Source organism: Polypterus senegalus, chromosome 7 (genome assembly GCF_016835505.1).
Source record: "Polypterus senegalus isolate Bchr_013 chromosome 7, ASM1683550v1, whole genome shotgun sequence".
In the NCBI taxonomy this organism is placed as follows: domain Eukaryota; kingdom Metazoa; phylum Chordata; class Cladistia; order Polypteriformes; family Polypteridae; genus Polypterus; species Polypterus senegalus.
The window spans coordinates 51985902-52009207 of NC_053160.1; the positions used below are offsets into that span (position 1 = coordinate 51985902).

The 23306-nt window shown below is 37.5% G+C and overlaps 1 protein-coding gene across 2 annotated transcripts; it reads right to left on the reverse strand.

Moving 5' to 3' along the window:
• Nucleotides 1-1719: 1719 nt before the first annotated feature.
• On the reverse strand, nucleotides 1720-22519 carry fbxo4 (F-box protein 4). 2 transcript variants are annotated; one of them, XM_039758618.1, is made up of 7 exons: nucleotides 21925-22519; nucleotides 14084-14319; nucleotides 10719-10939; nucleotides 8051-8126; nucleotides 7228-7406; nucleotides 5242-5417; nucleotides 1720-3110 (listed from the first exon to the last, which is right to left on the reverse strand). In XM_039758618.1, the coding sequence occupies exons 1-7, from the start codon at nucleotides 22090-22092 to the stop codon at nucleotides 3027-3029; spliced, it is 1140 nt and encodes a 379-aa protein (XP_039614552.1). In that variant the 5' UTR covers nucleotides 22093-22519; the 3' UTR covers nucleotides 1720-3026. The 2 variants fall into 2 exon arrangements, with proteins under 2 accessions (XP_039614552.1, XP_039614553.1); XM_039758619.1 differs by lacking the exon at nucleotides 21925-22519 and adding an exon at nucleotides 18071-18122 and having other exon boundaries at nucleotides 14084-14276.
• Between the last annotated feature and the right edge of the window lie 787 nt (nucleotides 22520-23306).

Genomic DNA, 23306 nt, shown 5'->3' on the forward strand with positions numbered 1-23306 from the left:
CAGCAGGGACAAGAAAACTGGTCAAGAGTGAAGGAAGATGGATGGCACTAAATAGAAAAAAACGTGTTTCAGTCTGCCAGGGATTTGAGTCTGGGGCGAAGATTTACTTTCCAGCAGGTAAATGACCCTAAACATACTTCTAAAGTTACACTGGAGTGATTTAAAGGGAAACATTTACATTTTTGGAATGGTGTAGACAAAACCCAGATGTCAATCCAACTGAAATTCTGTGGTATGACTTGAAGACTGCTGTACACTAATGCAGACCATCTAACTTGGAGGAGCTGGAGCCATTTTGTCTTGAGGAAAGGGAGAAAATCCCAGTGGCTACGTGTGTGAAGCTAATAGACACAAACTTTCCTCAAGAGACTTAGAGCTGGAATTACAGTTAAAGTAAGCTCTACAAAGTATTGACTCTTGGGTAAATACCTATGTATACTCATGATTTCTGTTTTTTGTCTTATCATATATTAAATTTTGCACCTTCAAAGTGGTAGGCAGTTGTGTAAATCAAATAGTTCTAACCCTCCAAAATTCCATTTTAATTCCAGGTCATAATGTGACAAAACAGAATAAACACTGAGGAGATGAAAACTTTCGCAAGATACTGTACATCTAATATATAAAGCTCAATGGTGTGTTTGTTCTTTATACACAGAAATGGTCCAATCTCAACAAAATTTGTACACATATCACACTTGGTCAGAAAAGAGACAATGTATTACTTTGGAACCCCCAAATTTTGCCCTGTGTATCTTTTTCTTTTAACTACAGTGAATTTTCTCAGATTTTGAAAAGTGATTATTTATTATCTCTGGGAGGTTACACTTTTAAGAAACAACTTTTATAAAATTACTTATCCAGGAAACATCTGCGGTGGGCTGGCGCCCTGCCCAGGGTTTGTTTCCTGCCTTGCGCCCTGTGTTGACTGGGATTGGCTCCAGCAGACCCCCGTGACCCTGTAGTTAGGATATAGCAGGTTGGATAATGGATGGAAACATTATGAAGTGTGCTAATGTATTTAATTAACCTCTTGTTAACAACTGCTATTAAGTTTATCACAAACTGATTTTTATTCAGAATCCATTCACCTGCAATGTGCAGAAAATATACTCAATAGATCACTGTATGTTATTGTGTGCTTTAATTGGTGGTGTATACATGTGGTTTTAATTTCAAACTTTTCTTGTATTTACAAAAAACATTAGCTAGTGTTTACATATAAGGATTGTAACCTGTCCTTGAAATAATAGAAACTGAGTTGTTAGACAAGGCCCCTTTCAAATGCAAACGTTCAAGAGACAAGTTAAAAACAAGACAACTGATGGCCAAGTGTGTAATCAAAACCCTACCAGAGTATACTATTTACAGAGAGGAAGGAAGAAAGAAGTAGCATCTGGAAGAACTAGAACCTCTATTGGACTCATTCTTGCAGGTACTGTAATATTTGAAGAGGATGATAAAGAGAGAAGCCTGCTGTTTGCTTTACGTCTGAATGGTATGATGTTCTAAAATCTGAGTGCTGTCATGTTGAAATGTATTAAGCCATTAAGAATTTGTAGTTTTTTCTCTAAACCAGGCCTTCCATATCCACCTAGACAGTCAAGACCTCAGCCACCATCAAGAAACCTGACCACTTTCTTGTTACACAACAGATACTTCACGAAATTAAACTGACATTAAGACAAAATAATCGCTACTTTTCTTAAACATTGTAATTTTCATTTTATTTCATTCTTTAACACCTACTATAGTGTTTGTGTGTGTTGGCTAACAATAAACCACATAATAAAGGAACTTATTTTTAGGTGAGCATATGAACTTGTAAAATATACTAATAACTATCTAAAACCACCTGTTCCAATTTAAAAAATGAAGAATATAAATAATCCATTCATTTATTTTAAAATGGCTTATTGCAGTAAAGACCTTTCAGGTCAATAAAATATTGAAACAAAAAAGCCAAGTATGAAAGTGTGAAAGAGTGAAATACAGTAACACCATTAACAACCTTTTAGCACACATGCAGATTTTTCATAAAGATGTCTGTTTAGACTTCAGTGTTCCCTGTGAAGTTTTAGTTAGGTGATTAAGTGACTGTGTAACCAACACGTTTAATTCTAGTTTTTCTGCACACCAAACCATGAGAAAAGTTTTCGGAATCAAACTGAAATATAAACATTCCCATCCTCCATGACTTCGTGAGCTTTAAAAGACTACCACTACATTTTTTTTAAAAAAACAATTGGTTTTGTTCATTTACAGCAGGGTGTCAGACTCTGATGCTGGAGGACTGATGTGGTTGCATGTTTCCGTTTTAGCCATTTTTTTTATCAATAACCAATTACTGTTAGTAAAATCTCTATTGTCTTACTTTTTTTAAAGATGCTTTACTTTTTCTTTAACCAACACCCATATAACAATAAGATATAAGTTAGCCATCAAATGACCAAATAACTTGATCCTGTTCACACCTAAATGTCTATCATACAATATAATGAAATATTTGAATAAAAAAGTGAAAGTTTGAGTATATTGATCTGTTCCTGACCACAAAACGCTTTGGTGTTCCTTGAAGATCCACTGTTTTGAATATGCCTAGTGTGGGTTATTAAGAGCACTATCAAGTCACAGGCTGAAATAACCTGTTTCATTAACTGCAAAAATTTCTTTTATTTTAAGGGGTTAGTTAGTGTGAAAATGGTGACCCTCCAAAAACATTTGAGACCGTAAGTTAGCTGCTCATCTTTTGGTTTTCTTTTCATCTCATTATTGTTTGGCTGCTAGTTGAAGAAAAAGGAAACAATGAGAAGTTTTTAATTTTAAAACATGAGTCAATTAAAATAACAGGAGGAGAGTTTTTTTTCCTACTATCAACAATATATCACATTTGTTACAAAACTTTAGGCTAGTGAATTATTTACACATAATATTATTACATAATTTACAGTTTATAAAATATAACAGTGTACACATGTTCAAAGGTTTTCTAGGCTGTACAATTCAGTTTGTATGCTCCTTTACTTCTAGACATTAATTCCTGATTCTCGTAATAACCATTCAATCCCATCAAGAAGTCCAATTAGTGTTTCAGCTTCAGTATCTTGAACCTGAAAAAATATCTAAAGGTTAGTTATCTATTTATTGTATAGAATAACTTCAAAGTATCATTATTATAATTTAAAATGCAGCAGAAAAAAAAAATCTTATTAATTTAATACAGTACAGGTACTCCTCACTTTACGACCAAGTTCCGTTCCTATGACTACGTCGTTAAGCGAATTGGTCGATAAGCAAGGAGCTTGCACCGAGAATATAGGATCGAAACTTTTTATGCATTTTTTCCATATGCCTTGCATACACTTATCTGTCACTTCGTCCCAAGCTGATTTAATGTTTTAATGCAATCTAAAATACTGTACGTTTTCCAAAAATCACGAAGGGTTACTACATCATTTTCTGTTGCTGCTACAGCTTGGGAAAAAGTCGTGCGCAAAGATAACGCTTTGAACGTAGCTATACTAGCTATACCGCCCTGATCCATTGGCTGTAGGACAGCAGTTGTGTTTCTAGGAAGATACACTACCTGTACGTCTGGGTGTAGATCATCAAGATGCTGGGGGTGGCCTGGAGCATTATCACGCACGAGAATAATTTTAAAAGGAACTCCCATTTCCAAACAATAATCCTGGACTGAGGGTATGAAGCAGTTCAACAACCAATCTTAAAATAAAGGTTGTATCATCCATGCCTTTTTATTTGCACGATAGTAAACGGGCAGACTGTTTTTACTAACGTTCTTTAATGCACGTGGGTTTTCAGAGCGATAGACCAGGAAAGGCTTTAACTTGAACCCAGCGGCATTCCCTCGCAACAACAATGTGATCCTGTCTTTAAAAGCCTTGAAACCAGGCATTGCCTTAGCTTCTTTGTGCATATAGGACTTTTCAGGCATTGTTTTCCACCAAAGCCCAGTTTCATCCACAATGAATATCTGTTTCGGGCAGTAGCTGCCTTTTTTAATTATTCCATCCAATTCATCAACAAATTTTTCTGCTGTTTCTACATCTGCGCTTGCCGCCTCACCGCTGATTCTCCAATTATGCAGGTTGAATCTCCGCCTAAACCGTTGAAGCCACCAATGGCTTGCTGTAAATGATTCTGTCGATTTTTTGCCTTCATGTGCCTTCAAAGTCTCAAAGATACTGCGTGCCTTACCTTGAATTATTAAAAGGCTTATCGGCATATTATTTTGCATCTGGTGGTCAAACCAGATCGCCAATAATTTCTCCATCTCTTTAATAAGACCTTTTCGCTGACTAGTTATTATGGCTTTAAATCCTGTCGATGATTTCACCGCCTCTTTCACTCTAACTTTATCCTTTAAAATCGTTCAAAATTGTCGAATGTGCCAATTTCAAGTCACATGCTATTTCTTTAACCGTTTTACCAGCTCCGTAGTCTTGTATGATTTTTATTTTCATTTCAAGGTCGATAGCTTTCCTTCGTTTCTTAACAATTTCTCCAGATGATGCCATACTTTTTCTTTTCGTCAACATCTGAACTATTTTGGGGTTACAAATATATAAAAAAAACAAGGTTACACAGTGACTGCTTGTAGGAATGAAACTGACTGAAAAAGCACATAGCAAGCCTATAGTACGCTCAGTGCGCATGTCACCATTTGCCACTGACCGACACTCAAGCTGAGAAAGGGAATTCCCCAAATTGCAGGTCGAAACTCGGTTGGTCGTAAGTGCGAGTGGTCGTTAAGCAAATAGGTCGTAAAGTGAGGAGTACCTGTACATGTTGTTCACTTTGTGCTTTACTGGAGCTCCCACACACCCACAAAGAAATGCATTCTATTCCTCCCATGTTCTCCCCATATGCACATTGAAAATGACTACCAAGTGAAACCAAAGACATGGCCATTTTATTGTACATCCTAAACTACAATGTCCGAGTGCAGCTGTATAAGTAAAAGTGCTCTGTAGCCATCCAACATCCCATGTAGATTTGAATGCTGATTTCTATCTACAACTCCCAGTACATGTTCCACCTCTAAACAATTTTTTAAATAGAAGCTCATGGTGAGAAAACTGATATAATTTAAGTCTAAATTCATGATGTGAATAACAGAATAACAATACTGTACAGAACTTAATGTTAGGAGCACTTATATTTTCCTGACTGCACGAATAATCAAATTGGATTATGTCTCAGATTTGAAGGCATACTTACCAACCAAGGAAATGAAAGTTTATTTAAATGTAATTCATGTGCCATGTAAATACTAGGAATTTTATTTACTCCTGCTCTTGAAATACAAGACAGAACCAGTAAAGGCCGGTTTGAAGTGGCATAAGGTTGATATAACATTGCCTGGATCTGCTCAAATTCATTTTCACGTTCATGACCTAGAATCCAACAAGAATAACAAGTTTGTCAAACACGTTTTATAAATGAGAAATACAAAAGCAGAAGGTGTTCCTTGCTGTTCAGTTATCCAATATGTCTGCAGCAGGAAGTAGTCAAAAGCTGTTCTGTCTTCTCTCTACATGTATATACTATAGATCGTGACAAAATGCTTTGCTTTATTACATTTTTTTTAATCTAGCATTCATGCAAGTTGTGCAGCAGTTAAGTGACTTTCACAGTTATAATACATCAGGCAGGGTTTGTCCGTATATTTAGTTGTATCCATTAAATTATCTGTTCTTACATTCTAAACATTGTGGTAAAAGACTGAATGACACACACAGTTTTTAGCATGAGATCACTGCTAGTGGAACTGCATTCATGTCATGCTGTAGTACTGCAGATTATGTTTTCCCATTGCTGAAATACATTTTACTTTAATAAAAGGTTTTGGGAAGTGAAACATAAATAAGGAATAAGGCAAATAAACATTGAAACAAGGAACCAGTCAGAAAAACACCATAAGTATTTTTCAGTATGCACCAGGCCAAAGCACAGAAGTAAATCTTGGTTATAAACTATTAGTGTGTAAACACTATAAAATATTAATATGCAGAAGCATTTAGAGGGGTTTTGCAATGCCAACTAGAAACACAGTATGCATTACTAAAGTGAAACAAAAATACATATACCATTAAACAGTGCTTAATGAAGAAATAGCTCAAACTTCCCTTACACATCATTCACCAAAAAAGGCTTTCTATCCTTCAGTTTCGGACGTGAGAGGAGCTGGCAACATCTTGTGCAGGGTAGGAACTACCCTTTGATGGAGTGCCAGACCGTTTAATGCACACACACTCAGGGGCACACTAACGCTTGTTTACATAGTGCTAATTTCGAGTCACCGATCAACATAACCTGCATATTTATGAAATTTAGAAATGAACTTGAAAAACAAAAAATAAATGAATAAATAACGACGACACAAAGAGATTGTGCAAACTCCACAAACACAGAGACAGGGCCAGGATTTGATCCCATTTTTTAAGAGATATGACAATTTTTTTTGCACTTGAAACTCATAGAAAATAAACAGACTGTACACACAAAAGAATTACTTCAAATAAAATATCAACAAATCAGTTAGCTAGTGTTTGATTATTTAGCATTTCATTTTACCAAGGTAGAAAACTAATTCAGAGAGGAAGACTTTATTTCACATAAGCTATCCTCAATTAAACTGCTCAAGCTCCTCAAAAAAAGTTGTCAGTTTTTTCATAGTTCTCCATATAATTTCTTAATCAAGCAAAAAATAATATTTATCATTGTATTTTGTTTATATAATGCATTACAGGATAGCTTATGAAAGGCATAATTTGTATGCATGCTGGCTCAATTAGAGAAGTACGACCTGTAAGTTAGTTATCAAGATTTTTTATTTATTCATTTGCAAGGCAGCAATGTTTTAAATATTCGTGTATATATATATATATATATATATTTTATATATATTATATACACACACATATACACTACAAGAATAGACTTTGGCTTCTTGCAACTCTGAATTGGATTAAGCAGGTTTGAAAATATAATATATTAGTACTATTTTAACTACCAGGGAGCAGCAGAGTATTTAAATGACGTGACCTTACCCAAGCACTAGCAACAGGAACAAGAATAAGGCTACCGACCATCTGTTTCAAGTCAATTTTCCATTACAACCATGAACTCATTATTTGAACATTGAATTAACATGTCAACACTAACACAGGTAATATTGTGAAATGAATTTAAGATGTTTCTTACTTCTGTTTGACTCAGCATTGGCAACATAAATGAAACCATCAACCACACTGCAGACATTTTCCACAAGAGGGATAACTGTGTACCTCCTTGTACAGTTCTCTGTGGCTCTTTCATCACCCTGAAGGAAAGCTGGATTCTGAATATTGCTCTGTTCTGTTCGAGCACGCTCCCTTTCTTTCCTAATAAAGGGAAAAGTAAAATACAGGAAGTAAGAGAAGCCCACGTCAGAAAGAAATTGTTTGGTAAACCAAGTTTATAAACATGTTTACAGTAAAACCAGAAATACCTTCTTAAGGATGGTGCTTGAATTTTGGAAAAACTTGGATCCTCAGAATCCAACTTTTTTCCCTAATACACTGCTCTTGACAAACAGCTAATTCCTGCAAATGTCCCAAAATGACTATCAACTAAAGTTTTCTATTTTACATTCTTATCTCTGATGAAGATCCAGTCTTCTCTACTCTACTATAATCTAATATATAACATTGTTTAAACTGTCGCACTTTCTGTTCATTGTATTATTCTTGCTTTCTGAACAACTGCCTTGTTAAATGAATTTCTGGCTATGTAAATGTAATAAATGATATACAGTTTGCTTTTATTTAGTTGTAAACATTTCTTTAAAGAAGTGTTTTGCAATATTCAAAACTGTAAAGACAAAATACATATAGTCTGACTGATTAAAATTAAGTATACAATACATACAGAAGCTTTGGTTATCATAATTAAATATAAATAATAAAAATAAGTGCTAGCAACACATTTTAAGTAATACATTATTTTATGATATTTCCATCAAGATAATCTTTTAATGAATACTCACCTAACAGCAGAGTAGAGAGTGATTATATTAAGCTTTTGCTGGTTCTTAAACATGAAACTGATTCCTGAACCAATTCCTACAACAATGAAGATATAACTAAATCACAATATATTCAAAACATTCATTCTAAAATTCCACATTACTAAGTGTAATTTAATTTCATGTACTACACAGAAAAATTCAATTATCAATTAAAGAAATTGGTCACAACTGTATTTGTCAATTTTGGAGCCCAACAATTATTGGTAACCTTGCTTAACACGAAAAATAAAAGCTATATGAAATGAACAACATAATATTTATCACAGGAGTAGAAAAACAATCTCTGATTAGAATGTCATTTTTTCAAAACTGAATGATTTAAAAGGAATAATATTTCTTTGTATCAATAACTTGGTTTCAGAATTATTGGTACAAAGAGGAGCGATCTGGGACTATTCCTAATCCCTAGTACCACAAAGACTAAGTACATGGATTACAGTAATCCCTCGCTATATCGCGCTTTGACTTTTGCGGTTTCGCTCTATCGCGGATTTTATATGAAAGCATAACTAAATATATAACGCGGATTTTTCGCTGCTTCGCAGGTTCTGCGGACAATGTGTCTTTTTACTTCCTGTACATGCTTCCTCAGTTGGTTTGCCCAGTTGATTTCATACAAGGGACGCTATTGGCGGATGACTGAGAAGCTAACCAATCAGAGCACGCAGTTAAGTTATCCTGACTGAGAAGCTAACCAATCAGAGCACGCAGTTAAGTTCCTGCTTGCTGAATACAGTGTTAACCAGGAAGTCTCGTCTCGCTCATTCAGCATCAACGTGTTTCGCTGTGTAAAGAGTTGTGCTCTTTTGTGTTTATCTTTGTGCATAGTCAAGCCCTTCATTATGGCTCCAAATCGATCTGCTACTGCTTCAGGGGCCGTGCCCAAGCGAAGCGGAAGATGTTACGATTGCGAAAAGGTAAGCGTTTTGGGATTTGTTGAAGGCTATGATTCTTTTTATTTAAAAAGTAGGAAAGGAATATAAGATCTACGGCCGCAGTGTCCTTTTAACCAGGGTGCAAAACAAGTTGTAAGTGGATGTAATAAGGCAGTAGTCTGGATGGAATCTGCTTTAGGGATTTGGATTGAAGACTGCAGGAAGAAGAACAACGGCAGTGCTACACAATCGCCTGAAGTGGCTCCTTTAAGGGCTGTAACGCTCTCTTTTGTTGTGCAGTAAAATAAAACTCATTGTTATCGGACAAGTCATCGTGTCATTGTTGGTGAGTAACCATAATTAATTTTCTACTTACAGTACTTAGTACATGTACGTACGTTTAGTGTCACTGTACACACATTTACTGTATACTATTTTTGTTGCATTGTACGTATTTATTGCTGGTGGCATGTCTATCGTAATGGCTGTAACGTGATATCGGAGACACTCAATATCTTTAAAATAATATTTAGGTTTTACTTATATACATAATTTCAATGAATCTTACCTAATATCTAAGAGAATACAAAGGGATTATGCTGTATAACTCTGCGGGGAATATTTATAAACAGTGTGGGAGACTTTATAAGGGCTTAAAATATATAAAAATAACCATAGAAACATATGGTTTCTACTTCGCGGATTTTCACCTATCGCGGGGGGGTCTGGAACGCAACCCCCGCGATCGAGGAGGGATTACTGTACTCTTTTAAATTTATAAGAGGTTTGTTATTGTGCCTAGGATTACCACATTCTTTTAGTCAGCCACTTCTTTGTTGACCTTAAGATGAATTTATTATCTACATAACGTGGAAGATCTGATCCACAAACAAGCTTTGTTTTTGTTTTGTTTTTTTTGACAGAAGCAGCCAAGTTTTGTTACAAAATATCTTTCCACTTGGTAGTTTTCACCATATCTCTAATTTTAACAAGTGCATCAAGGTCAGCAAGACTGTGTTTCAGGATCAAAATCCACTTCTATATACTATAGTAGGTATGATTATTTTTGTATGTAACTGCCTTCTAATGACAAAAATGTGGATTTTGTGAGTGCTCAAAGGCTTGCATATGACCAAAACATCCAGTTCCAATCTACTGTGCATTCCAATGGTTTCTGGAAAACACCACTTCATTCTTCTTGCCAATAAGGACTTTATTCTATCAGCCATTCCAAAACACCTTGATGTATAATACCAACCAAGTGTTTTTATAAATGCTAGGATGCAATTCCAAAATGCTACCAGGTGCTAGTTTTCTAAATATGATCCCTGCTGAGTCATCAACTGTGTGGGAACAACTGTTTTTTATCTTCCAGATTCTTACATTAATACTGCTAACTGGTATTAAACATACTGTACACATTTTTAGCAACATTTGAACAATCATTTTTCCTTTTACATTTGTCATTAGTCTCTGAATACAGTGACAGGTGTGGAAAAGATTTAAAATGAAGGTTCGTTCCTCTTGTTGATGCCCTGGTTAAAAAGCTAAAAAAGGTAAATGTTCCTTAGCACTGAGCAGCGAGTTGTTATTAAATGAAAGTTCATTTCATTTTGATAGCATTTTTAATATTTGTATGTATCACTAAATTTAAAATGCGGCTTAAAAAAAATTGTTTAAACAAAAAACCTGTTTTGTATTTGTATATCATATTTGTTAGGTCACAAAAATATATGTAAAGTCCTGTTTACCATTTATTTGTCTTTGGGGCAGGCCTGCAACTGGAAGCACTTCTGGAGAATACATCATCTTTGTCAGCAGAGAAACATCCAACTGCTCCAAACCTGGTCCAAACATAGCAAACCTGGGCTCTGTGTTTACCACCAGGGAATGAAAGAAAGATGTAACTGCACCATATACAGGTCTGTTAGGTTTTCCATACCTTCTGCACTCTGGGCAACTTTTTAAATATCTATAAAAATACACAAACATTACAATGTTACAAATTAGGTATTAAAATATAATTAAAATAGATTTTAAAAGCAAACACTGCTCTCCACAATTACTAATGTATCACAATACTGGTAAACATTGTTATGCTACAGTACAACCTGTCATGCAGCAAAGTATGCCTTGCTAATTTCACTGTGCAATCCAAAAAGACCTATTGACAAAGTCTTGAAGACATGCACAACCTTTAGCCTTTTTGCGTGTGAAGCACCAATTTCACACAAACATACTAATTATTTTTCTTAAAAAAGTAAAGTAACTATACAAGGAATGCATTATATGCAAGTTTAAAAATAACTAACTGCAAAGAGGTTAGTGCATGTAGCAACAAGTACAAATTTTATGATTTTGTACAATCTTTTCTCATTTTTTAGCATTATTTGTTTCCTGTATTATTTTAGGCAGTTGTCAATAAATATCAGCTTTATTTACATATATAACCGTTACTTGCTGGTCAGCAGAATGACAGTGAAAACAGAAATACTGTATAATGAAAACAAAGATTGCCTAAGAAGAAAACAACACTCTGTCCTGTCCTGTCCTTTGGCTTTCACATCAACAAATACTTTGACACCTTTGATCATGTTGCTCTCTATGACTGCTTAACACTTCACGTTTCTCTGCTCAGGATGACTTGACTTTACTGTTCACTTCAAATGGAACTTGTTCACAACCAGAAATTTTTTGGACCTATTTATGGTCACTTCAGTGTCTTCAGTTTTTGTAACTCAGCATTGGAATGGTACTGTTCAACATTATGTTGAAAATAACCTTTAATACAATCGTGACTATTCTTCACCCTGTTTGACCTACAATGGATCAGAATCAAAAACACACAAAGAATATTAAATACTTTTTTTTAATTTGCAATATGGTGGGAGGACTAACAAATGTTGAAAAAAAATTTTCTTAGAAACAATAGAGAATAAAAGTATCTCATTGCCTATTCTTTTAGTTTTAAGATTTTTTTTCATGTGTTTTAGTAGGCAGCATCTCATGATGCAAAACCAGTTCCAAAGATGACAGGCTGGGGAAGGGAGGCAACACTCAGTGCAAAAGTAAAAAGTACATTTGCTGAAGTAATTACATATTAGCTTTAGGAAGAATTTAGAGCACAATGAGAAGAGATATCATATGACTACAGTACAAGGATCTGTCTGCATTTTTTAGCAGTACTCTTGGATAAATTAACCATCGTCAACCCTACTATTTCTTTAACCATTTTCTGGCAACTCACTCTGGCACACATTTACTTTCCCTACCTTTTAAAAAGATATCCTGGATGAGTTTGTGTTTCCTGTGAGCTGGCTGCGATTTTAAAACTATTCCAATTAGTGCAATTCCAGCTTTTCTTAAACTTCTTTATTATTATAACATTGCACATGAGTATCTGCCAAAATTGTCAGATGATAAGTTCATACTTTCATATAATTACAACAAAACCTTCAAGTGTGGTGTGATGGTGGTACAGTGCTTAGCACTGCTACCTCACAGCTTCAGAGTTCATGGTTTGAATCTTAGACCACTTGCTGCCTGTGTGAATTTTTTATGATCTGCTTGTGTATGCCAGGAGTTTTTCTCTAAAATTCTTATAGAGTTAGGCATTAGGATAGTTGATTCTGATTTGACCAATGAGTGTGGATGTGTGCAAGAGTGTAAAATGCAAACAACTGGTCCCCAGATACTCCAGTTTGTTTCATCATGCCAAGATGTGAAAATTACATTGAGTGAGTTGTGAGTATGTAAGTGTACTCCTTCTGAGGTTGGTTCTGGCCTAGTATCAAATGCTGCTAGGATATGCTTCAGCACCCTACTATACTGGAAAAGGTGCGTTAGAAAATAAAACAGTCACTACTTTACTGGAGTTAATATCTCTCTATTATAAAAGGAAATCCTGAGACAAGACTTTCTTGGAGATAATTTCAACTCCCACGAAAGATAATTTCAGGTCCCGCGAGATGAGACTTTATGCCAAGAGATTTTGACAAGTCCAACCCTCCTCTCAAACATTTACAATCACGCCCACAACGTCATAAAGAGGTTCAAAAACGCTGGCTCGATACACATGCAGAGCAGGTTAGAGATTATGAAAGTACTGAAATTTGAAAGTCTCAAAAAACTCATAGTAAAGATCACATGAGCGCTAACAAACGGAAATTATTACTCAGTGAAATAACGGAACAGCGAAAAGAGATTGAATATATGGACATAGGTGATATAACAGAAGTATGCAGATATTGTTCAGAGACTCGTAGATCGTCTAATTCGTGTTGCCATCAAGGAAAAGTAGTGTTTCTTCCTAATGAAGAGGCGTATCTGCGAGAATGAAAAGATTTGTTGTTTGGTGAAAGTGAAATCCGCATACACAAGTGGCAGAGACGTGAAGTGGCTGGCACATAGCGCCCACCTGGGAGTTGGCGAGCCCCCTATTTTTTAAAAACTATAATTTACATGTTTATTTTTAAGTAATGTTTGTTTCAGAAAACATGGTATATGATATGTGAACATCTATGGGCATTATTTTATTCTCAAGAAATGTATTTCTTGGTATAAAACCACCTTCTAAATCAAAACAGTTTATATAAGTTGGTACTAATGTAAAATTCGCAATCAGTATCACCCTTGATTAATATATACATTTCAGCAAATTACTTTTTTGAGTTTGTGTTTTTTAGGTTAACATTGAATCATATAAAACCTATGATTCAGTGTTCATAGGGGGACCAGAGCCTTTGCTAGCATCATGGGGCCCAAGGCAGAAATCAGCTCTTGATATGGTACCAGTCTATTGCAATAACTAATCAAACCGACCTGCAGCCAACAGTGGGTCAACTCAGAAATTTAGGATTATAGAACAAAAACAGAAGTACCAGGAGAAAACCCTAAACATACACAGAGAGCATATGTAAACTCCACACAGTGAAAGTTCAATATTCAAACCCAGACACTGGATCTGTAAAGAAAGCACTGACCAATCTGAAAATGGAAATTTAATAAATTCTGTGTATATGCCTACAAAATAATTTAGTTTATATGGTTTATGTAGTATACATTTGTTACCAGCATATTCTCTTAAAAAGAAAGAAATTCTCTATCACGTACTTACTGTGACATGTAGTCATGGTTTGCATTTTCCAACAATTCAGATGAAGTTTTAGTTAATACTTCCAAGTCGGGTAGTGAATTATGATTAACAGATGACCATAAAGGAATGTCTCTTAAAAGGAAATATCGCCACAGTAAAGGATCATGAACAGTACTGTTCCAGTAATGACTTGTACAGCTCAGATGACAAAGATCTTGAGGTGAAAGGAAAGACATTATATACAGGTGCAAGTCAATCTGAAACAAAATTCAGACAATGTTTGTTTATACAGCAACATTTTACATTCTCCTAAAAATGAAATCTTGATGTATTGGTCACAACAGCTGCCATTAAAAAGAATATACATGTTTCATATCCATTATGCTGCTTGTAATCAAGCTGGGTATTTCATTTGATGTCCCTGACAAACACATTCATCGTAGAATATACTAGCTGTGCTACCCGTCTAAGACGGATTGAAATCTAAGTAATCTATATTGACCTCACTTTTAACATCTGCAGTGCAACAGTGATTCTGTTATATGCTATTTGGTATAGGATTTGTAAAAGCAGTATTAATGTTTGTAATATGCCATCTGTTTAAATTACAAATGCAATGTATTTAATTAATACAAACATTTGTGATGCTCAACCTTTTTTAATGAGAGACATTACAACCAGATGGACACAAAGACAGACATACAGACACTTATCCTTTTATGAAGGTGAATAAGAAAATTTAAAACACTGTAAAATTTAGATGTTTTTACAAATCTGGAGTTTAGTCATATGCTCTGTAGGATTAACAAAATAGTTAATTTGTTTATGGGTATTTAATAATTTATATGAGTTCATTTAAAAGTAATAATAAATAACAGAAGAGTAAAAGATTTAAAAAATCGATCAACGTGATGCCGTTGGCATCTGTATTTTAAGCATTCTGCTGGAAAACAAGTTTTAATATTACAAAAACAACAGAAGGTGTAACAAATAATTGTGGCCCAGTGCTACTCATCTATTATGTAAAATATTCTGATCAGATGGAATAAGATTAAGTGTAGTATGTACAGGATTAAAAGAAAATATAAAGACACAATTGTGTGGGACAAGTTATCAATTTTAAACATGTTAAAAATTGATGCATACTGCAAAATTCTTTTAAGATAACTATACACATCACCTCCCTTATAAAAACAATGAACTAGATACCTCAAGCATTTTTAATAACTGCTTGGTATATAAATGATACATACATTAATGCTTCATATATTACAATGCTTATATAAAGTATTCACTGGTTGGAAGATTTCAAATTTTATTATTATATAACACTGAATCACAGTTGATTTCGTTTGGCTTTTTTGACGCTGATCAACAGAAAAAGACTCAAAGTGAAAACAAATCTCTGTAAAGTGGTCTACATTAATAACATACATATAACACAAAATAATTGTTTGTATGAGTACAATACATATAATAAATATGAGTACAAGCTGAAGGAGTCCTATAGGACCTTTTTGTCCTGTGGGTCTCTGGAGGTAGCTGATAGGTACCGGCAGGCCAAGCGGAATGCAGCTTCGGTGGTTGCTGAGGCAAAAACTCGGGCATGGGAGTGGTTTGGAGAGGTCATGGAGAATGACTTTCGAATGGCTTCGAGGAGATTCTGGTCCACCATCTGGCATCTCAGGAGGGGGAAGCAGTGCAGTGTCAACACCGTATATGGTGGGGATGGGGCGCTGCTGACTTCGACTCGGGAGGTTGTAGGTCGGTGGGGGGAGTACTTTGAAGACCTCCTCAATCCCACTAGAATGCCTTCCAATGAGGAAGCAGAGCCTGTGGACTCTAAGGTGGGCTCTCCCATCTCTGGGACTGAGGTCACCGAGGTGGTCAAAAAACTCCTTGGTGGCAGGACCCCGGGGGTGGATGAGATACGCCTGGAGTTTCTCAAGGCTCTGGATGTTGTAGGACTGTCTTGGTTGACACGTCTCTGCAACATCGCATGGACATCGGGACAGTACCTCTGGATTGGCAGACCGGGGTGGTGGTCCCCCTCTTAAAAAAGGGGGACCGGAGGGTGTATTCCAACTACAGAGGGATCACAATCCTCAGCCTCCCTGGAAAAGTCTATTCGGGGGTTCTGGAGAGGAGGGTCCGTCGGATAGTCGAACCTTGGATTCTGAAGGAACAGTGTGGTTTTCGTCCTGGTCGCGGAACAGTGGACCAGCTCTTCACCCTTAGCAGAATCCTGGAGGGTGAATGGGAGTTTGCCCAACCAGTCTACATGTGTTTTGTGGACTTGGAAAAGGCGTTCGACCATGTCCCTCGGGGAATCCTGTGAGGGGTGCTCCGGGAGTATGGGGTACCGGACCCCCTGATAAGAGCTGTTCGGTCTCTGTACAACCGGTGTCAGAGCTTGGTCCGCATTGCCGGCAGTAAGTCGAGCCCATTTCCAGTGAGAGTTGGACTCCGCCAGGGCTGCCCTTTATCACCGATTCTGTTCATAACTTTTATGGACAAATTTCTAGGCGCAGCCAGGGTGTTGAAGGGGTCAGGTTTGGTGGACTCATGATTGGGTCACTGCTTTTTGCAGATGATATTGTCCTGTTTGCTTCATCAGGCCGTGATCTTCAGCTCTCTCTGGAACGGTTCGCAGCTGAGTGGAAAGCGGCTGGGATGAGAATCAGCACCTCCAAATTCGAGACCATGGTCCTCAGCTGGAAAAGGGTGGCGTGCCCTCTCAGGGTTGGGGGAGAGATCCTGCCACAAGTGGAGGAGTTCAAGTATCTCGGGGTCTTGTTCACGAGTGAGGGAAGAATGGACCATGAGATCGACTGGCGGATCGGTGCGGCATCAGCAGTGATGCGGTCTCTGCATCGGTCTGTCATGGTGAAAAAAAGAGCTGAGCCGTAAGTCAAAGCTCTCAATTTACCAGTCAATTTACGTTCCTACCCTCACCTATGGTCATGAGCTATGGGTAGTGACCGAAAGAACGAGATCGCGAATACAATCGGCTGAAATGAGTTTCCTCCGCAGAGTGTCTGGGCTTTCCCTTAAAGATAGGGTGAGAAGCTCAGTCATCCGGGAGGGGCTCAGAGTAGAGCCGCTGCTCCTCCGCATCGAGAGGAGTCAGATGAGGTGGCTCGGGCATCTGATCAGGATGCCTCCTGGATGCCTCCCTGGTGAGGTGTTCCGGGAACATCCAACCGGGAGGAGGCCCCGGGGAAGACCCAGGACACGCTGGAGGGACTATGTCTCCCATCTGGCCTGGGAACGCCTTGGGATTCTCCCGGAACAGCTGGAAGAATTGGCCGGGGAGAGGGAAGTCTGGGCCTCTCTGCTTAAGCTGCTGCCCTCGCGAACCGATCCTGGATAAGCGGAAGAGGATGGATGGATGGACGGATGGATGAGTACAATACCTTTAATATGACTCATGTAAATCATAATTGGTGCAGCCAACTGGTTTTAGAAATTACATAATATTATTAAGGGGTTTCATATGACTGTAGTCTAAATGCACCTTATCTGGGCAGTGCAGCTTGTGAGGAGTTAGCATCATGGCCTAACTTAAACCTGAATGAAAACAAAAGAATACTCCAAGCAACTCTGTGAAAATCATCAAAACGCACCACCCCCATCAAAAATCATGATGGTACAGCACACACTGGAATGCTTTGGAGGGCAAAAGTTAAAATGAATGCAGCCAAATACAGAGAGCTCCTGGAAGAAAACCTGATATTGTCTGAATGAAACATAGACCTGAGAAGATCTGTTTTCCAGATCAAGACAACAACTGTATGTATAAAGCCCACGTTACACAGGGATAGCTTATAAACAACAATGTTAATATCCTGGAGTGGCTGAGTCACAGTCCAGATATCAATCCAATAGAAAATTTGTAGATGCACTTAAAAAAGGTTACTCATTCACAAATCGCATGAAACCTGACAACAGCTTAAAACAGTTTGCAAAGAACAGTGTGGAAAAATTGCAGTGTCAAGATGTACAAACCTGAAACTGAAGTGGAAGTGTCCGAGACTGATGACATTGTACAGGACCTTGACTATGAAGGATCCTAATCTGATGAAAGTAATTCCCTTGAGGATGGCCCTTCTGATGTTTCCAAGTCCTATAGATAACCTGTCATTTATCTAACTATAGCAGACACTATAGCTTTCAAAAATGAAAATCTGCTATGGTCTTGGCCCCACATCTGAAAGACTGAGCCTACTTAGTACTATGAACACAATCAAAATGGCTTCAAGCTCCAACATATATGCCACGGACATAAAATCAGCCTTTGAGCTCTGTATGAGCTCAACTTCTATAGAAAGTATGATTCTTGAGATGCAATCTTAGGAAAGCGGGGTGTATGCTGTTAAGTACAAAGATGTAGATATGATCCTCCTAAAAGCATACAATCTGCCGCTGATTGTTACTGAAATGTGAAGTTCTAAAGGTGAGACACAATAGCCTTTGCAGTACCTACACTGGTAGGAAAATATTCTCTGCCATAATGTCTCTTGGGGCATTCTGCATTCTCTCCTGTGTTATACACTTTGAAATTGGAGGCCAAAGAGTATGTATGTGGGAGCGTAACAAGCTGGCAGACATAAGGGAGACTTTGGATAGATGGATTCAGTAATTGCACCTGTTCTGCAGCCCATTCCCTTGTGACTGTTGATGAATGCATGGTATTTTTCAAAGGAAAATATTTCTTTCAACATTACAGTGTCCTCCATGTTTGGGACAGAGACATTTTTCCTTAACTTGACCTTAAGGTCCATAGTTTAAACCTGTATATAAACAATTGAAATGTGATTAAAGTGTACATTCTCAGATTTCATTAAAGGGTAACTGTTATATGTACATATTGGTTTTTTGGACATTGGATGGAAGGATAGATTGTTTCACCGTTTAGAAATGACAGTCCTGTTTACACATAGTTCTCCCATTTCAAAACACCATTATGTTTAGGACATAAATAACAATGGGATATATATTAAAGTAGTCATGTTTAGTACTTTGTATGGAAGAGAGTAGAAAAACAGAGTGCAGGCCGGGTGGAATGAGTGGAGAAGAATGTCAGGAGTAATTTGTGACAGACAGTTATCAGCAAGAGTGAAAGGGAAGGTCTACAGGACTGTAGTGAAGCCAGCTTTGTTATATGGGTGTGAGACGGTAGCACTGACCAGAAAGCGGGAGACAGAGATGGACATGGCAGAGTTAAAGATACTAAGATTTGCATTGAATGTGACGAGGATGGACAGGATTAGAAATGAGGACATTAGAGGGTTGGCTTAGGTGTGACGGTTGGGAGACAAAGTCAGAGAGGTGAGATTGTGTTGGTTTGGACATGTGCAGAGGAGAGATGTTGGGTATATTGGGAGAAGGATGTTAAAGATACAGCTGACAGGCAAGAGGAAGGCTTAAGAGGTTTAAGGATGTGGTGAGAGAGGACATGCAGGTGATAGGTGTGACAGAGCAAGATGTAAAAGACAGGAAGATATGGAAAGATGACCCGCTGTGGCAACCCCTAACGGGAGCAGCCGAAAGAAGAAAAAGAAGAGGAAGAAAAAGATGTTTAGTACTTTGTTGTATATCCCTTGAATGTAAGGACTGCCTGAAGTCTGAGATTCACATACACGAGGTGTGGCAGAAAAGTAATGAGACTGGCAACACTGCAAGCGATCTGACGCTGCGCTGTTGTCCTTGATAGAGCATGTGTATCAGTACCCTCCCATAGCTCAGTGCGAGTTTCAACTCCTTCCGTTAACTACGTGATTTTTGTGACTGCTATTAGCGAAGTTGTGTTTTTGGTTGTGCGTCACCCAAAATGGAACAACGGAATTTGGAGCAACGTTGTGCCATTAAACGGCAAGTGTGACGTTTGAAAAGTTAAAACAGGCCTATGGGGAACATTCTTTATCACGAGCTCACGTTTTTTGCTGGCACAAATCATTTTTGGAAGGCAGAAAACATGTTGAAGATGAACATTGTTCAGGGAGGACTTCAACTTCGAAAACCAATGAAAACATCGAACGTGTGAACACTCTTGTGAGATCAGACCGTCGTTCAACATTAAGAATGTTGAGTGAACAATTAAATTTGAACAGATTTACCATTCATCCAATTTTGACTGAACATTTGAAAGGTCTGTGCCAAAATGGTGCCGAAAAACTGCCCTCTCCATAACAGAATTTTTGACCTCAAAAGGCATTCTTGTGGTTCCCCAGCCCCTTTATTCACCTGACCTCAGTCCGTGTGACTTTTTCCTAAACTGAAAAATGTCCTCAAGGACGTCATTTCGGGACTTTAGAAAACATCCAAAAGAGTGTAACGGACATGCTGAAGACCATACCGGTTGAAGACTTCTTAAGCCAGAAGAAAAGTTCTACGATATGATATGCCCTGACAAAGCCTATATTTACAGTATACAGAGGTGTGTCTGTTTTTCCAGACCATGACCTGTGGTATGCACTGTGAGGGGGATTGAAAACCAGCTCAAAGCCCCTATATATTCCAGCAGCAGCTAGGTAATATGGAAGGTCTCGACAAATGAAATGACTCATAAACTCCATAACTTGTATGACAGGTCAAAATAATCAGTATAAGTAAAGTGCAACAAAAATGTGTCTGTATGCCTTTGCAAGAAGAATTAAAACAAAATATGCAATTTGGATAACGGTGTCCAAATATTTACATGAAACTGTATAGGGTTGGCAGTAATGGCCTAGGGAACTACAGCGTTTCAATTGTTATTTTTTAAGAATCTGCTTTACAAAATTATCAACAGGAGGTTTGTGATGTGTTTGTACTTAACCTTTAAGATACCAATATAGCAAAATGTTATTTTGGTAAAGTTACATTCAGCAAAGTTGTGGTTGGCTTTTTTGGAACCATGCACTTTAGGCATATAATGTACAATATCTTCAGGATAAATTGGAAATGTACCATCCATTAATCCATTATCCAACGCGCTATATCCTAACACAGGGTCACAGGGGTCTGCTGGAGCCAATCCCGGACAACACAGGGCACAAGGCAGGAACAAATCCCAGGCAGGGCGCCAGCCCACCGCAGGATACACACACCCACACACCAAGCACACACTAGGGGCAATTTAGGATCGCCAATGCACCTAACCTGCATGTCTGGGCTGTGGGTGGAAAAAACTTTTGATAATCAGAATATTTTAATTGAGTATCTAAAGTTATACAACAAAAAAAGATATTTGTTCAACTTACATGTTTCTTCTCCCAAGAAAAAAATAACATACTGTATATCTGTAAAGATGCTGGCATTGTAACCTTTTGCATTTTATCATTGGTCTCAGACAGTTGTCAACTTCAGCATATTCAACAAGACATTGGGCATACAAGAGTTTTTTTCAAGCATTAAAGCCGTTATTCACTGGTTGAATCACAACATGGGAAGTACTAGTAATCTGGCCAAGTTCACTGCAAGGAAAGTTCTCCTAACCAGACAAATCTGAAACACTCAAAACGCTGCCAATAATTGTGCCACGGCAGTTTTTACAGTACTATTTCCATACATACTCTTTTATGTTACTGTTCTAGATCAAACAAATGAGTGTATATTGACCAAAACTGTTTCAATGCCTGCTTTTTTCAGGAGATAGTCAACATGATAAACATAAAAGGGTGACAAATAATGTTGACCGAAACTGTGGCTATTTTCACATATTTCAAACTTACGTTAGCCAAAACTGAGAGTTCATGTATCACGTATTTGTAAGAAATGTAAATCTTACCAAAGAATGAGACTGATATTTTGTAGTGATGGCCAACTCACTCTCGAGCAGACCAAAATATTAATTTCAAATAGGTGCTTACAGTACTTACAGGTAATCGTTCCAAATGCCTTTCATTTGCGGGCGCTTCATCATGGGACCTTCTCCTCAGATGATCACTCCGACTGACATTTCTAACACTTTGTAAGTATCTGTCTCTGAAACTCCTTAGGCTCTCTATGACGACGGACTCCCATCCACCCCGTTCATTTACTGCCATAAGTTTAATATTTTAGCAAACTTGCGTTAAAAATAACTATTGCAAGAAAAGTGAGCAAAAGCACGTATACTTTACTGCCACGAATGAATCGTATATGACTAGCAATCTGTATCAGTTAGTGGTAGCTTAAGACCGGCTTAACTTCCGCAAGTGAAAATATTATCGACGTAGGTAACTGTTGCAGCGCAACGAGCTCCACGTGTCCGCTTCCTTGACAGCAAAACACGGCAGCGTGGAGCATTGTGGGAGTGTTTGTAGTTTTCTTCCAGTAAACTAACTGTCGTGCCACCGTCTTGTTTGAATAATGCACATATCTCATTCGGCCTTATTTAAAAATAAATGCGATTCACTCTTAAAACAGTATCGATCTGTAACTGCTGCTCGACAACAACGAAAAAACTCCCTTAACCGCGCGTGAGCCGCAGGCCATAGGCTCGTCCTCGGTGACGTCACATGAAGCGCACCAATCCACCTGGCTATCGTGATTGTTCAGTCAATTGGGCAAGAGTACCTGGCTGCAGACACTACACAGACCCCTCTCCAATTGGGACCCAAAAGGTGAACTTCCAAAGGCGGTAGAAGCGAACCAATGCGTCAAAAGGAGTAGCGTTGCTGGTTATTCTTCTAATAAATTAAGCAGCAACAATGTTCTTCCCTAATGCTTTTTTTGCCACAAGTACCGGGCCCAGATTTACTTCAGCTGCAAGCACGAAGATTAATGATGTTTTCCATTCACACAACACAGGTCTGTAGAATTAAACGCATAAAAAAAAAATTTAATCGTTATTTTTATTTGCGTTTATGAGTAGGCCTACAATAAAATAATTAGAATGTTTCCATCACGTCACATTTAAGTATAAAACCGAAAAATAATTAAATTAAAATGTATTAATTTACAGAATTTGTTCATGCATACAATATTGTTTCAAATAAATTTAATATGAAAATATTTTGTCAGTCTAATATTTTAAAGCATATGTCAAGAAAACAATATATGTTCACGGATTTACATTTAATTTCTTTAGTGTTTGTCGTTTTAGTATTTTCATCTAAAACTTAATTTGGTGGCTCATCACTTGTAAAATTTTTCTGGCTCCGTCATTATACTGACATCCCAACATCCCTGCTACCTTCTTTCCATGTCTTGATATCCTGATGAAATCTTGCACTCTTTTCTTTACTCACTGCTCCATGATTTTCAAGGACAAATTCTG

Coding starts and splice junctions, on each gene's coding strand:
- fbxo4 (XM_039758618.1), bottom strand. CDS start 22,092: ATGGCAGTAAATGAACGGGGTGGATGGGAGTCCGTCGTCATAGAGAGC. Junction 10,940..14,083: donor AACCATGACTACATGTCACA/GTAAGTACGTGA, acceptor GTATTTTTATAG/ATATTTAAAAAGTTGCCCAG. Junction 3,111..5,241: donor AACTTTCATTTCCTTGGTTG/GTAAGTATGCCT, acceptor ATATTTTTTCAG/GTTCAAGATACTGAAGCTGA.